Source organism: Bacillus rossius, chromosome 12 (assembly GCF_032445375.1).
Source record: "Bacillus rossius redtenbacheri isolate Brsri chromosome 12, Brsri_v3, whole genome shotgun sequence".
In the NCBI taxonomy this organism is placed as follows: domain Eukaryota; kingdom Metazoa; phylum Arthropoda; class Insecta; order Phasmatodea; family Bacillidae; genus Bacillus; species Bacillus rossius.
The window spans coordinates 31,745,777-31,763,290 of NC_086339.1; the positions used below are offsets into that span (position 1 = coordinate 31,745,777).

At 41.0% G+C, this 17,514-nt stretch overlaps 1 protein-coding gene across 1 annotated transcript in view; it reads right to left on the bottom strand.

Moving 5' to 3' along the window:
* LOC134537288 (whirlin-like) overlaps positions 1-17,514 on the bottom strand; it is a 205,320-nt gene that overhangs the window by 48,730 nt on the left and 139,076 nt on the right. The window contains exons 6-7 of the mRNA XM_063377563.1: positions 15,489-15,666; positions 12-173 (exon numbers count right to left, since the gene is read on the bottom strand). Of these exons, the coding sequence (XP_063233633.1) occupies positions 12-173; positions 15,489-15,666 (340 nt within the window). The remainder of the gene's footprint in view (positions 1-11; positions 174-15,488; positions 15,667-17,514) is intronic.

The window sequence follows — 17,514 nt, forward strand, 5'->3', positions numbered from 1 at the left end:
GGGTGCTGTACCCGGGGCGCCGGGTGCTGGTGACGCTCCTGCTCGCGCTGCCCCAGAAGGTCTCGCAGCTCCCGGCAGCGCTGGCCCTCGGCCTCGCGCCGGTACACCAGCTCGTCGAAGCGCGCTCGGTCCTCGGGCGCCACCAGCTCGCGGATCTCCGTCAGCAGCGTATACTGCAGCACAGCATCACTCTGCACTCGCAAACTCTGCACTCGCACACTTGCAGCACCGTTCCCTGAATACCTTCCCAGTACCAACTGCGTACCCTAACAATCTAAATAAAGTCCCACTATTGAATATACATTTACCTTATACATGTTTTTAAAAAGTTTTGTTTTTATGAAACATCCATTAAATATTAAATAATATGCTCTAATTATCGTTAGAAATACTCAGTGTTATTTCCAAATACCTATTCCATATATTCTTTTAGTAAAACAAACTATTTCTTAGAAATTGGTTTCCAAAGATATCTTTTGTAAAAGTACAAATTATTTTTCTTTTTCTTTGTAGCATCCTCTTCCGGATATTACGATGATTTCATTTGGTGGATGCTCTTAGCAACATTTGCTTTCCTAGTCCAGTATCTTTCCTCTCTCTACTGCTAGCTGATAGTTGACTGGCCCCACAGTCGTAGAAGGGGAGTGGCGCAAAACGTTTGAATCTATGCTCAACGTAATGCTAACGTACCTATATTTGTTTGCAATCTAACCTGTGACAAAAAAAATCCCGCTAAATATACAGGTCTTGGAGTGCGGGGACGCTACGCCCGTAATAGGTAACACTTTATAGGCTGGTTGTAGCTACAGGGTTCATACACAAATTGAAAAAAAAAATTCAAGTACAATTCCAGGACATTCACAGGACATTTCACAGATTTTCAAACATAACAATTGTTATTTGATACTATGTTGTAATCGATAAAAACGAAAGCACTTAATTTAAATATAAACACTAATAATAATAAAAATGCTGTTTTTCAATATTTTTACAGGATTCTAAACTACAACAAAACAATTATTACCTTTTTTTTTAACAGTTTTTAGACAGTTTTTCAATCTCTTCACTTAACTTTGCGACTTCGGCTGCCGATTCACGTGATTTTTTCCTGTATGTTTTGAAAGAAGAGTGAAATCATTTCTTTTCTCAGCAAGTAATGCCATTGAATCAGCTTCTTTATTCATTGAATCAATTGATTTCTCAATCTGCAGCTTCTTCTTATTCAGTTCTTGGACAGTTTCTAACATGTGTGACCTCTTTCTACTATTTTCTTCCCTAGATGTCTGTTTCTTCTGTTTATCCAAGAAGTGCTCATAGCGCATTCTTGATGATCTAGCATTTGCCAACAGTTCTTTACTGAAAATAACATCACTTACTTTTTTATCTTTAAATTCATCGTTCACAATCCTCATTGCTACTAGAGTTTTTTGTGTTAAATTTTCAACAAGCATTTCTCTGTTGACAGAGAAACCACATTCTACAGATGCTTGGCCATGAGACCGAGTCAAAATAAGTTTAAATACTTTCTACAAATCTGCATACTGTTTGTTGTCCATGAAATATTTACAAAAAAAAAAGAATCTAACCTTTGAGTATTTCTATCAAAGTTTGTAAACTGTGAGGAACAACTTGATCTGTAGTAAAGTTGCATCACACACACCTGTACTGATCAGTTTTCTATTTTTAATCTGCTGAAGCAACTTTTTAATTGTTTCAGTGGTTTCAGTTTCATTGCATAGTAGATTTCTAGGGTCAAGACACCTGGAAAATCTCACTACAGGATATTTCAATGGATTTTTATCTTGAATTCTTTTAACCAATACTTTCAATAACTGTAGACATTCAGATTTGAACACAAAAACATCATTGTCTGTGACTTTCTTTTGTGTAACACACATAATCAGTTGTTTTCTTGTTGCAAAACCAGTTTCGATACTCTTCGTAAACACTGTGTTATCCTGGCTATTAGGATCAAGTGCAACAAATCTACACCATTGTTTGCCTTATCCAAAATTTCCTTCTTTATGAATAATGACATTAGTCCATACAACAATTCTATTGTGTCGGAAGCTTGGAAAGGAACCATGGGAGAATCACTCTGGTAGCACTTGAGGTATGGTTGTATCTGACTTCCAATAAAGGAAAAGAAAGACAATTTGGCAACCATCAGTGGATCTTTAGTAGCCTTCTGAACAGTCTGAGAAGACTTGGTACACAGAGAAGATTTGGGTTTACCTTTGTAAGAATCGACAAATGCTGTAACTTGTGGCCAAATACCAATAGCCCGTTCTGAAACAACAACATCCTCCACCCAAAGGAAAATATCAACTTGAAAGCTTTGCAGCTGTAAATATATTTTTATGATTTGTGACAAGAAGGAAACAGTGATTATTTTGCTAAGAGTATTACTGACAAATTAATATAAAAGTTAGAATTATGTACATATTTGACTATAAGTAAATAATAATTTCCTCATTTTAATGGCTTTAAAATGTTTTTACTAGTATCTCTGTATTAATATATAATGTTCATATTAAGTTTGATCATTAACTTTGGGAATCCACAAAAAAAAAAAAATAACATTGGTGAAAACACCAAAATGAAAAAAAAAAACAACTTAAAAGTGCAAGTTCGTGTATTACGCCTTTTTAATTTATAGATGAACGTATACATCACGACATGTTATCTATGAATTTATGTTTGTTTACAATACATGCTGCACGGACGGAGAATTTACTTCAGTTAAAGGAAACTTAAGTTATTTAATCAAGTAATTTCAAGGATACCGATAAAATTTCCAGGACAATTTACAGTTATTTGCGAATTCCAGGACATTTCCAGTACTGGAAACAGTTTTTTGAAATTCCAGGTATTCCAGGTTTTCCAGGACGTGTATGAACCCTGAGCTAGGCAACTTTTAAGACTGGTTTTTAACTGTCACCATTTTTTGTCTCGGTTGAAACAAAAAAATTCCCCTCTATCCTATTTTGAGATAAATAGCTCGTTTTGAGATAAAATATCCCGTTTTAGTCCCCAAAAATGTTATCGGCTTGAAAATTCCTAAAAGCGACCTAACAATCCTAACAGCAAGCCACCCTAAACCGCTGAGGTCATTTCCAGCCGCCATCCTGGATTAAATTCATTTCCGGATGCCATCACGAGTTTTTGGTTTGCGACCGCCACCTCGGATTACATCATTAATAATGAGCCGTATGGCTTTAGGCTTCGGATTTAGAATTTTCACATCACTGTCGCAATCTTGGATTCAATTTCCTCATGCTCTATCATTCCACTTATTTTGTAGCCATTTTGTATTGTCATTTCCGACCGCCATCTTAGATAACATCATTTCTGGTCACCATCTTGGATTATGTTATTTCCGACTGTCATCTTGGATTACATTATTACTGATGAGCCATGTGGCTTTTGGCTTCGGATTAAGGATTGTCACATTACTTTTGCCGCAATCTTGGATTCTATTTTTTCTCATGCTCTATCATTCCATTACTATGCTACCATATTGTATTTCACCACAAGTAACGAGACCTGTAGTTTCATATTTAGAATTTTTTCATGCTATAACCGATTTATTAGCCATCTTGGACTATATAGTTTATGTTTTAAACATTTATTATTAAACTTATTTTATGCATTATATTTAATTTATGCATTATGAGCTAGATCAAATTACTGTTGCAGGCATCCAAGAGGCACTAGTGTTGAACATTAGGTCAAATGTTCCATTTAATGCTTTTGATAGAATCGCCCTTATCGGTATAATTTATTTTAAAGTAAAAAAAAATAGGAAGAACCTTGGGTTAAGTAGTAAAGACGCTAAACACTAGACTACCGGAAATTTATGTATAAAAATTATTACATGTCTAGTCATTTAGTCACATTCATACCACTCACCAACTTTTGACTAGATACATTTAGAATGCACAAATTAATATTTAGCACACAGGGTCACAGAATCGTTCACCACATTTCCCGATTGTGAAAAAGTCCGGATTTCATCCCCGTCAGGAATCTAACTCTGATCGCTTTGATGGGAAGCATGTGGTCTAACTTTCTCCCCTTTTTTTTAAAATTCATAAAATTATTGGTTACTTTTAATGCAGCGGAACCTGTAATCATCAGTGAAGTCATCCATCAACACCGACAACTGCAGTCGATGCTAGCGGTGTCTGTCAGCGGATATTGTAATCAAAAAGGCGTACAAAACGTCATAAAACATGGCCGTCGACAGCAGATGAAACTGGATTCCGGTGTGAGCAACCAGGTTGGCGTACCATAATTTCTGCCTTGGGCATATAGAGCGTACAATGATTTCTCACTTGTTCACATTCATAGTACGATTTAACATGGTTACATTTCATTTTGACAGTTTTTACTGGCCGTAACAAGGTTTCGAGTCTCATTAAAAGCCCTTCTCAAAAACATCCGGCACGCATCCAACTACTCCACGGTGGTCCAGCTGATTCAACTACCGCAGGCCCCAACAAAACTTCGCGAAATCAAAGTTTAAAATTTATGAACACACCACCATTCTTTAATTGCAATCGGTGGAACAAACTGTTAATCAGTCCACATTTATAAAGTATTCCGACTAATATGAGACTCCAAAACTGGAACTGTTCCCAGTTAAAATCGAAGGAAAAAATTACTATTACATGTTGAATTCACAATTTTCGTATGTACTAAATTTTAAACTCTTTAAATACATTTTAAAAAGGTGCAAAAATTATCGTTTTTTGTGTTTCAACAAAAAAATTTATTTTGGGTTGGTTTATTTGAAATGTAATTTTAGATTGTCTTTTCCATGATCTCAACGAGTTTACCCATACTCATTTCGTGATCTTTAAAATAAATGCATACAAAAATCACAGACATAACTTTTGGTTACTCAAACAAAAAAATTTCATTGTATGAATTAAATACATCGAAAGTTCTGCGTCGTACGTGAGGTAAGAGCCACTAGAGGGTTATATTACACATAATTCTCCTCAACGTAATGTGTGTTCAGAAAAGGCAACGGGCCCTCCAATACCGCGTGACAAACGACTCCGCTGGAATGAGGTCAGAAATAATAGAAAAGAAAAGGAAAGGCGATAGCCGCAACTTCCGGGAAGTGTATTCCAGGACCTATACTAAAATAATGGGGTCGGATTCCTGGAGTCGCCGAGAAATACAATCGATAAGACGACTGTGTGATCGACTTACCTTCCGCCAGTAGGCAAGTGGGCTCCTACGACGCACGAACATCTACGAGAATATTTACCTAAATTATTTTGTATTCGTAATTATTTTTTTTCTTGCTATTAATTTTAATTGAATCAATAATACGAGGGCTGTTTTTTTTTAAATCTCCGAAGGGCTATATAAAAAAAAATTGGTTGTCTGTAAAGTCGGTTTACGGACGATAGTTTAACGTGACAACGTCATAACAAACATTGACGGAAGGGAGTGTTTCAAGTTTAATGTGCCTCAAAAAAGTCAAATCGATGGTTGTTGCAATCGAGTGGAAGAGAGATAGATGCGGCGCAAGCGTAGAATGAGCGTAACGGGACACAACGTAACGGGACACCGCGTAACGGGACAAAGTGCGTAACGGGACACTTTTTCGTGCGTGCAGCCAGCGTCCATCGATTTATTAGACGTTGTCATGTCAAAACAGTATACCAGATGACTCTATACTCTTTGTTCATGTCCGAATTTAAATATCAATTCACCAAATAAACACTTCTCAGTCTTGTAAAAACATTTACAAAAAAATAAGCTAGGTATTACAAAGTTATATTAATATTTAATTCCTTTAAAATCACTGCAACAAAATAATTTTGGATACTTCTCCTTTTTAACTATTTTATAAAAAAATTAAATGGCTCGTGATAACAAAAATTATGAACTTGTCAATGCGCAAATTAAACTAAGTAATCTGGAAAGTTGCATGATACACGCAGTAATAAAAATATATAATTTAAACAGATACAAAAATAAATTTTAAGTGTTAAATTTTTATTGCCATTGTTTTGTTGCTAGAAAAAAAACACTAATTAAATTTACAACTGAAGATTAAAACCATATAAAATTAGTCATGAATTTATTTTAATCACTTCTGGCAGCAAACTTAGTTGCTTAACAGTTGAATATATATTTTTTTCAACTACACTGATGATTTCAATATAAATTGTCTCATTAGGAGACAATACGCACTGCCTGTTGTATCAGTATTCCGACCTCCGTAGCGTAGTTAGAGGGCGTATCAAAGTATCCTATTTTCGTGTCGCCAAAATTCTGTCATAAACCCCCCCCCCCTCCCCGTACGAAATATCACACGTACATATAATTCACGTCCAAACTGTGGAACTGTTAATAAAAAGTCGAACAAAAACAGTTTGAGCTACTGGATGCTGAGTTATAGGACCTGTGTTTTATTCCCGACCGGTTCGAAATTTTTCACTTCTGGTCGCTACAGATGAAGACACAGCGAGGTTTGTACAATCAGGGACGCTACGTTGTTAAAAAAATCTTTAAACAGTTTACTCACTTGTATAAAATAAAATTTTCATGTAATAAAGCAGTAAACCCATAATAAAGCTATACCATCGAAAACCGCTTCTAACAACAGCATGAACAAACTTGAAATAAAGACAATAGGCCTATTTTAAAAAAAATTACCGTTTTAGATGGTCATTCCTACATAACCACACGGATTCTGTGCGAAGCCGCTTTATTTCCAGCTGATGATATGCACCATTTTTGAAGGACTCCCAAAAACATTTATACAAAGTGTAGTGTGCGTACTGTGGAAACCGTTTTAAAGGACTGTTTTTGATTTGTATGCATCCTAGCTCTCGGTGAACGGCATTTTGTGTGAGTAATTTCGTGAAAATGGAAAGGAAATAGGGAAACGGAAATGTGTCAGAAAGATGGCGGACACACGTGTAACAAAATAAACAAGTATATAGTCACATAGTCACATAGTATATATAGTCACAATAGGGCACGGTACAAAACGTATGGGTGTGCCAAATGAAACTTTTGTGATAGTGAAACTACCCGGGGATATATTTGGGAAACTAAAATAGTCATATAAAAAGTGATCACAAGTTTTAAAATACCTAATAAAACTGGCATTACAAAAATTATAATACAAGTACTTCTTAAAAATTCCCATGTGGCTTAGTAGCACAGTAGCTTGGTAATCTCAAGGGGTTTGTTTACAATCTTGTCAATGGAACATTTTTGACGCGACAACGTCTAATAAATCGATGAACGCCGGCTGCACGCACGAAAAAGTGTCCCATTACGCTCATTGTCCCGTTACGCTGTGTCCCGTTACGCTCATTGTCCCGTTACGCTGTGTCCCGTTACGCTCATTGTACGCTTGCGCCGCATCTATCTCTCTTCCACTCGATTGGCCTATGCGTCCGAGGAGAAGAAAGACAGCGGCAGCACACAACTTACATCTACACGTGAACTGTTTCGTCGACTGTTTATAAAGTGAAGTGAAAAGTTAATGTGGTTTTCATTGCTTATTACAACAAAAATTTCGGCAATAAAGGTTCATTATTCTTGCATTTTAATTATCTGATTACTAGTATAATTTTAAGTATTTATTCTTTTATTATTAAAAAAAATTATTCAATTTTATTCATAAAAGTATGCAATCATTTCATCAATGTTTTGTTAAGACGTTGTCATGTTAAACTATTGTCCGTAAACCGACTTTACAGACAACCAATTTTTTTAAAACTCTTTTTAATAATATTATATGTTGAATCAGCTAAATAATGTTAAGGTTTGTTTGAAGGTAGTATTTACAGACTCATTTCAGTTTTTAGTCTGAAACAAATAAACAAAGATATATTTAGTGTTATAACATGTGTTTTAAAATGTTTGAGGTTTTGGTTTAAGTATTGCAATATTGACGTATAACTTTTAACGTGTGCGGAAACTTTACTTTATTAACTGTTGGGTGAATTTGAAAAGATGGACAGTATTTTAATAAAACTCCCGGTCACAAATCAGGTCCAAAACCGGGGTTTTATCGGAACCGTTTCTAATAGTTTTAAAATGTCCTGTTGTTTCGTGCTGCTAACTGCTATCTGCAAGCTACGTTTACTATTCGGACAGCGAATTATAGCGGGCAGCCGCAGAAATTATGCTTAAGATGCGCACCAAGAAAGTTTGGTGATTAAAAAGCGACTAATTTATTTATCAGTTAATTTATCACGCTCGGCATTATCTCAAAGAATTCTAAGTCAAACTTCGTGTCCGAGTTTCGTACGATAATTTTATTTGCAACACGAACAACATGAGAACACATCATTTGGCGAGTACCGAAAGTATCGTCAACATATATATATATATATTTTATAGTAGTGACTGTTTTAACTTGCGTGGTCGAGCATCATTTCCGCTGTATTTCGAGAGTTTGAAATTGGGCGATTGTAGGAAGAAAGTGACTTCAACTACGTGACAGCATGCCATTTACGGTCAATAATTCCTTACTCTCCGACGGGTTGCAAATAATAGAGTAAAAGACCGGATGTTGGTACATGTATGATAGTAATTTTTTACCGTAACAATGGTAAAGACGCCATAATAACGGCTGAGGTACGATGACGGTAACCAATGGCGTAGCCAGGATTTGTGTATGGGGGGGTGTTAAGAAGCATGCGCCCCCCCCCCTATTAAAGCGGGGGGTCCGGGGGTCCTCCCCCGGGAAAAATTTGGATTTTAAGGTGTAAAATAGTGCTATTTTAGCAGTTTTCGGTACTTAAATTTAAATGTTGTAATGGTAAAATTTTTATTAATTTTAATATGAAATTTGTTTGAGTGATGAATAAGAAATTAATTAAAGATTTGGTGCTAAGAGGGGGGGGGGTTTGAACCCCTAAAACACCCCCTGGCTACGCCCCTGGCGGTAACAACCCCGGCCGCGACTGCACGCGGTATCGACCGCCGCGCTGTTAACGCGATGAAGACCGCATGAACAGTGCAGCAGGCACGTAGCGGCGGCGGCGCGAAACCCCATTACTGCTCGGCGGGCCGTGGGGGTCCATTGTCTCCACGGCGACCACGTTCCTCGCGGCGAGAGTGCACTGGCTGGTCCACCGCCTCCCGTTCCCAGCCGGGCACGCAATGGGACGCGAGGGTACGCAAGGCGCATAGACTCGCGCCCGCTCGTACATCATTCGAGGCACGGGAACGCAACGCTTCCATCAACTCACGTCCGCGCCTCCCGTACACGAAGTGAAGTGTTCCGAAAGCTTTAGAAGAAGATATTAAGAATGAAATTGATAGAAGCCTAAAATAGTTGAAGAGCGAAATGAAGAATTTCCAAGAAGAGATGGAAGAATGCCATGAATACCGAGATCGAAGACACGAAAAAAAAAAAAAAAAAAAAATTTGGTTGTCTGCTAAAGTCGGTTTACGGACGATAGTTTAACGTGAAAACGTCATAACAAAACACTGATGAAATGATGATCGCATACTTTATGAATAAAATTGAATCATTTTAATTTTAATAATAAAAAATAAATATTTGAAATTATACTAGTGATCAGATTTTTAAAATGCAAGAATAATTAACCTTTATTGCCGAAATTGTTGTTGTAATAAGCAATGAAAACCACATTAACTTTTCACTTCACTTTATAAACAGTCGAGTGGAAGAGAGATAGATGCGGCGCAAGCGTACAATGAGCGTAACGGGACACAGCGTAACGGAACAATGTGCGTAACGGGACACTTTTTCGTGCGTGCAGCCGGCGTTCATAGATTTATTAGACGTTGTCACGTCAAAAAACCAAGAGGAGATGAAGAGGGTTCAGCAAGATATGCGTAATGAACTCTTGGCTGCTCGAGAAGAATTAAAGAAGAAAACGGATGAAACCAGTATTCAGTTGGAAGGGAAAGTGCAGTGTTTGGAGCAACACCTAGCAGAACATGGAGAAGTGACGGCGCAACAACTATCTCAACTCGAGCATATCACCGGACAGCGAGTAGCAGCAGCGGTAACTGAAGAGTACCGTCAAATGCTCAAGGAAGCTACATCTTCTTCCAATAAACGGAGTAGTTACTCCGGAGACGTGAAGGTGGAAGATGTAACTGGTCACCCAAAATTCAAGCCACCCACCTTTAGAGCCAATCGTCGTGGGCTGTCTACAGGCGACAGTTTGAGGCAGCTGCTGAAGTGAATGGTCGGGACGAGGAAGAAAAGGCTACGACACTCGTCTTGGCTCTGAGAGGATCTCCACTAAGGCTGCTGCAGACCATAACAGTTGCAAACCAGAAAGACTATGGATTATTAGTAGAGGCCCTTCAGTAGAAGTATGGTGACCGACACATGGGCGAGATGCACAGAACAGCCCTGAAGACGTCGTCAACAGAGATCTTCAGAAACACTCCAAGAGTTCTAAGCCGACATCGAGCGACTCGTGCACCTCGCCTACCCAGAAGCATTAACAAAGTTACGCCAGCAGCTAGCCACCAATGCTTTCATAGACGGGTTCCGAAATGCGGAGGTTCAACAAACTCTTCATTTGGCCCGCCACAAAATTATCCGCGATGCTCTTGTTCACGCCCTGGAAGTTGAAGGCGCCTGCATTGCCCCAAGAAACACGAGTGTCAGAGTGAGACAGGCTGTGATAAAACCTTATCATCAAGAGAATTGCCGCTCAAATACTAAGAGATTATAATCGGAACACTGAGGAGCTGTTGGAATGGATCGCAGTTTCGGAGAACAAGGGGACGACAGTGGTGCTTCGTCTGCAAATAACTGGGACACATCCGGCGCGAGTGTCTGAATCGTGGTAGGAGATCTAAGGGAGAATGACAATGCTGTAATGCAGCGATCGAAAACAAGAGAAGAATCGACTGGTCCGAGAATAAGAGGTCGCGTGTCGAGAAAGAGGGCGTGTCCAACATGACTGCCCGAATCGTGTGGGGCAACCGAAGGTGGGTGACAACTCGCCGGTTAAAGGAACAGGAAGTCGCCTACGGTGTTCTGCTTCTGCATGCAAGACTTGCCACCCCTGGTCATTTCATCGCGATTTGGAGGCGGTGGAGGATGAGGCTATACTGAGGGCTCGAGGCAACCCATTCCAGCTTCAGTACCCCACCCCCCTTTCCCTTCGAGCCAACCTACCCATTCAGCTAACTGCTATAGCAGCTATAGAGCTATGATGAATCCCCTCCTCCAGACAACGACTGGCGTCTATCCAAATCTCTGTTACTCTCAACCTGGGACCTCCTCAGCTACCCAGATTACTCGTGATCCGGTCATCAGCCTGATTTAAGGCTTTGTTTTCTATGGGTTTATGTTTTTAAAAAAATTGTATTTATTATTTTGAATTAATGAATTTCACCCCCCCCCCCCACGACAAACAGTGCAAAGCTGCAATAGCGTATGCCCACGAAATTGTTATTAAATCAAAATTCCCCAATTTCATGAACCATTTAAAGAACTTAAATGATTTTGTTTGTCACGTCTCGTGCTTGAAATCAAGATGGGAGCGAGTCCCGGTAGGAGGTACACAGCAGGCGATGTCTGACGGCGGGAAGCGCAGCCCTGGGGAGACGATGTGATAGAGAGAGAGAGAGAGAGAAGAGAAAGGGGGAGATGTGCTGTGAGTGCCCTAGCGGTCCCAGGACAATCTGCGAGATGCGCCGGCGAGAGACAACGGAGCGCAACGCTACCACCAAACTCACTCATTTTATCAGTTAACCCTCCTCCTGCTGCTCTTCCATCTCACAAAAGTCCAACATTCTCCAGACTGAGGAATGGCCGTGGGATGGAATACGACTGCGGAAAACGCCACAATGTTGTTTCACGACTACGGTTTTCATCGATGGCAGTCAAAAATAGAAAGGTTGAAAAAAAAAAGCAAATTTAATGTATACGCCATGTTTGCAAACGTGTGCATATTGCCAGATATCTACTGGAATAATCTTCAATTCCAAAACCAGGGTGTTCGTGCGAAAAAAATTCACCAATTTGTTTACTAATAATGTTCTATGTATTTTCTAAAGCTTTCCGCCGGGTTTCGTAAGAAGTAGCTTGCGGAGGGCTACGAGTGGGTTGTCCTGCGGTGTTGCCCAGTAGTTGAGGGGGGTAGTCAGGAATGCTACCCGACAAGGGAGCGAGGCTGCCACGACACTTCCCGGTGCTACTGTCAGTGCTGCGCCGTGAGCACACGGTGAGGAACCCGAGCGTGCCACGTGCAAGAGACACGGTTCACTGTAGACCAAGGCATGACGATATGGCCATGCCACCGGGCTCTATGGCTGTGAGCAGCAGGCTATAACTGGCGTGGGCTAGCTGAACACGCGTGTGATAGTGGGCTGAATCCGTGTGGGGCTGCGGGGAACTAAGCCAGGTTTTGGGGCCCACAGACCACTACAGTAGGTAGAAAACCCCAAACATAGGCGTGCCCAGACATTTCAATTAGGGGGGGCCCCTGCTAAATTTTTAAATCAGAAGCTGAATTTAGAATGTTAAATAACTTAAATACATTCACCCATTGCCGTGTTTATATTTTTGTGCAGTATCAACGAGATATGTTTACTAGTTAATATTTACATCCGTATAATTTTAACAATCTTAAAAATATGTTTTTTTCCATAGACAATGTTTAAAGGGTACTTAAACATTTCCCCCCCCTCGAATTTTCCAATAGCTTGGTCCAGATCTACCTTGAAATGAACTTCTTTTTAGTGAATGCAAACACAGCAATTCAGACAACAGAACTTTAACAAACCTCTTAAAATATTTTTTTTTTTTTGCTTGGCCATTTTAAGGGACCTCGTGTTTTAAATAAACTAACGCGGCTGTATTTTCAGAACGATAAAATTTTTAATAATATTGTTAATTAGCACACTGCAACACTGAACAACAGTTTGAGTGTCACAGTGCCAGGAATATACGAATATTAACGAACGCATTAGAGAAAATGCCGATCTGAGTGATTACATTAGGGGGAGGCCATGGCCCACCTGCACCCCCTGTAGGCACGCCTATGACCCCAAACAATACTGAAACCCAATAAAAAAATTTAAAAAACACGAATGCGGGACCACAATACTCGAACATCATTAAGTTGTCGTTAATTCACAGTTAGCATGGTTTCTGGGTCGTAGCCGTGTCCTTGGCGAATAATTCACCGACGTTTCGGTCGACATTTTAGTCGACCATCATCAGGCGAGAGTATACAAAAGCAGGATAACTGGTATAAGAACCTCAGTAGGTTACTGCTCCCTGATGATGGTCGACTGCAATGTCGAAACGTCGGCGAATAATTCGCCAAGGACACGGCTACAACCCAGAAGCCAAGTTAACTGTGAATTAACGACAAATTAACGATGTTCCAGCAATGTAGTCCCACATTCGTGTTTTTAAATTTTTTTTTATTGGGTTTTTAATATTCTTTGGGGTTTTATACCTACTCTATGTGGTACTATTAATTTTAATTAATTTATTAATGTCTGTAGTTGGGTTGTAGTTCTCTAGTGCTAATGTTCTGTGGTGAACAATGTAGTACTAAATGGGTAATGACTAGAGACCGGAAAAATTCGCGAATTCATTTCGCGATAGGCTAAAATACAAAATAGTTATACCCCAGTGCTGCCTCTGCCATTGGCTCACAATTCACCTGGATGACTCTGGGCCAATGTGAAACGCCCAACCAAAGCTTTATCGAATCACAGGCTGCTTACGTTGGGACGTCTCACAAGACAGCAGCCAATGAGTGGGTGACATTTGACCGAGTGTACGCAGAACCATGGATTTCATCCTGGAGGTCATTGAACCCACCGAATTTTTCCGGTCCCTAGTAATGACAACTGTATCAAACAGAAGCCAAGCTACTCGAGACGATGGCCGCGAAAGCCTGCGCACGTTATCAACTCAGAGTTAGTTGCAGCGCTCCGGAAGAAACTGGTCAGGGTTGTGACTGAACCAGTGGCGGATCCAAGGGGGTTGGGGGGGGGCCACCAGGGGCAAGTGCCCCCCCCCCAAAAAAAAACCATTTGTCTGCTACATTAATATTGCCGACAAAAAGATTGTTTCTGAAACAAAAAAAATATAATTAATGAATTTATTGTATAATCATAAAATCTGGTGGTTGGATGTCATGTGTATTTAAGACATTTTTTTTCTCTGGCTACTCTGAAATCCTAGAGTGCCACATACGAGGTGAACCTCTTAATTTTAATTAATTAATTAATGTCTGTAGTTGTGTTGTAGTTCTCTAGTGCTAATGTGCTGTGGTGAACAATATAGTACTAAATGGGCAATGACAACTGTATCAAACAGAAGCCAAGCTACTTGAGACGATGGCCGTGAAAGCCTGGGCACATTATCAACTCAGAGTTAGTTGCAGCGCTCCGGAAGAAACTGGTCAGGGTTGTGACTGACCAGTGGTGGATCCAAGGGGGGGGGGGGAGGCCACCAGGGGCAAGTGCCCCCCCCCCCCCCGAAAAACCAGTTGTCTGCTACATTAATATTGCCGACAAAAATGATTGTTTATGAAACAAAACAAAAAATATATATTAATATAATTAATAAATTTCTTGTAGAATCATAAAATCTGGTGGTTGGATGTTATGTGTAGTGTGAGTAGAGTGAATACAAATTTAGTAATTTCAGACAATTTTTTTCCTCTGGCTACTCTGAAATCCTAGAGTGCCCCATACGAGGTGAACCTCTTTATTTTAATTAATTAATTAATGTCCGTAGTCGTGTTGTAGTTCTCTAGTGCTAATGTAGTACTAAATGGGCAATGACAACTGTATCAAACAGAAGCCAAGCTACTCGAGACGATGGCCGTGAAAGCCTGGGCACAAGGGCGCAACAACTAAATTTCCAAAAGAGGGGGGGGGGGGCAATATATATATTTTTTTTAATAAAGAATCATCAATCCCCCTATTGAAGCGGGGGGTCCGGGGGTCCTCCCCCGGGGAAAATTTGTATTTCAAGGTGGAAAATGGTGCTATTTAAGCAGTTTTATTATCTAAAAATTGATTACACAGCACTTTCTCTGCCCCCGTTTGCCCCCACTTCAAGGTTTCAGAGGGGGGGGGGCAAAATACCCTTGCACCCCCCCCCCTTGTTGTTGCGCCCCTGCCTGTGACAGTGTGGCGGACATAGAGAAATGGCACACACTCACTGTTTGCATGTCTATGGCGTACCTACTTCTTATGATATGCTATTACAGAACTGATTTTAACCCTTTTTCCATTCCCTTAGGGATGTAATTTCATAATAGAACTGATACAACTGACTTTTATGTGTGAACAGAAAGCTAAACACCAATTTCCATATTTCTAACTTCAAAAATTACGAACTGCCATACAGACTTCCGTACACTATTTTAAGGGGAGGGGGGGGGGGGTGTTGGCAAAATACCCTTGCCTTCCCCCCTGTTGTTGCGGCCCTGCCTGCGCACATAGTTTCAGTGCCGCGGAAGCAACCGACTGACCTTCTCCGGAGTGTGCAGCAGCTCCAGCAGAACCGCGAGGAAGGCCTCGACGGTCATCTGGCCCGTCGCGTACTCCTCCTGGTAGTAGGCCAGCGTGGCGAACTCCACCTTGGACAGCACGACGCGCGCCTTCTCCTCCACCATCTGCAGCGCCGGCGAGCGTTGCTGCCGCGCGCCCCTCCTGCCGGGGGTCACACACACACACGCGCGCCTGCCCGTCAGCCCAGGGCCGCAACTAGGGTCTCCGGCATACCGGGGCATCAATGGATTCGTGCGCCTATTTTTGCACATACCACACCAATAAAAGCGGGTGTCCGGGGGCCCTCACACGGAAAAAAGCATTTTCCATACCTACATGTAACAGTTTCTGTGCTACTGTAACTTCCATGCAAAAAACATTTTACCAGTTACCAGTTGTTGTAGTGAGAATTACAACGCAAGCCGGCGATTTCGGCGGCCCCCCACACAGCTAGGCGCCCAGGGCGTATGCCCCGCTTGTTTCCCCCCCACCCCGGCTAGTTGCGGCCCTGCGGTCAGCCCGCAAACATCCTGAACCAGCTCCACACAATCGCGGTGCGAGCAACTCCCGCTGCCGAGTTTCAACACTGTGCACGACACGCCGAGGGAAGCCTTCTTTCCACAAGACGAGAGAGCCAAACGCGCCCGATCGTGCATCTTCGGGGTTTGTTTTTTTCCTTGTTCATTGTAAATAAATATGGCGGTGTTGATAAAAGGATACTAATGGTTGGAGAGACCTGCGAAATTCGCAGATTCATTTCGTGATATGCTGCAATTCAAATAATCATACCTCAGCGCTGCTTCTACCACTGGTTCACTGTTAATCTGTATTAATGAGGGCCAATTAGAGACCCTCACTCATAGAAGTGTCGAATCACAGACACTCGGTCGAGACGACTCGCAAGTCAGCAGCCAATGAACAGTTGGCATTTGCCCGAGTGTGTAGAGTGTAGTAGAGTCTATCCTGGAGGTCATTGAACCCGCGAATTTTGTGTAGGTCTCTACTAATGGTCAATTAGGTTAGGTTAGCTACATTATAAATACTTTAAAACATTGTGGACGGTTGATTTGGTTAGGATAGCTACATTTAAAAATACTATGAAATCATGTAAACTTCGGGGAACTTCGGGTGTGGCTCTCTCGTCTGTGAAATGAAGGCTTCCCCGACACGCACTTGAAGAAAAATGGGATTTTTTTTTAATTTAAAAGTCCCATTGATTGCACAATTTCGGTGCATCAAGGGCTACGCATTCCAGCAAAAAACGGGAAAAGCCAATCATCTTCATTTTGTGAGAAGGCAGGCAACCCCCTAGGCAAGACGTGATGGACGCAACAAACGATAGCGCGTTATTTAAAATTTCTAAAGGCAACACCATCCAACTTCGAAGTTCTAGACTAAACTGCCATTAGCGCACTATATATTTTTTTCGTGTTAGATTGGCATTAAAAGGTGTATTTTGATGAACTATAGCTTTCGAAGATGTCCTCGGGTAGAAGTTGCGGACCACTCGGTTGGATACAACTCAGGTGGGTAGCTGTGCGGGAAAGGGATCATCTCTGGCCGCAAGCGCGGCTCCAGAAGGGGGGGCGGTGGGGGCGATAGCCCCTCCCGAGACCAATTTAATTGATTAGTGTATATTTATGTTTACTTAAATATTTAATTTCACATGTTAAACTTTTTATCTCACCGAAAGTTGCACGGAGCTACTAAGGTTCTGTATTTTGAAAACCTGTAATTTGTAAATGACATTCCAAGGGCCAATATCTGACCACTCAGGGGCGCAACAACTAAATTTTCCACAAGGAAGGGGGGGGGGGGTGGCATGCAATATACCTTTTTTATAAAGAATCATCGATCCACCCCCTTCCCCCTAATTGAAGCGTGGGGGGGTCCCCGGGTGAAATTTGTATTTCAAGGTGGAAAATGGTGTCTATTTAAGCAGTTTTAATATCCAAAAATTTAGGTACACGGCACTTTCTTTGCCCCCGTTTGGCCCCACTTCAAGGT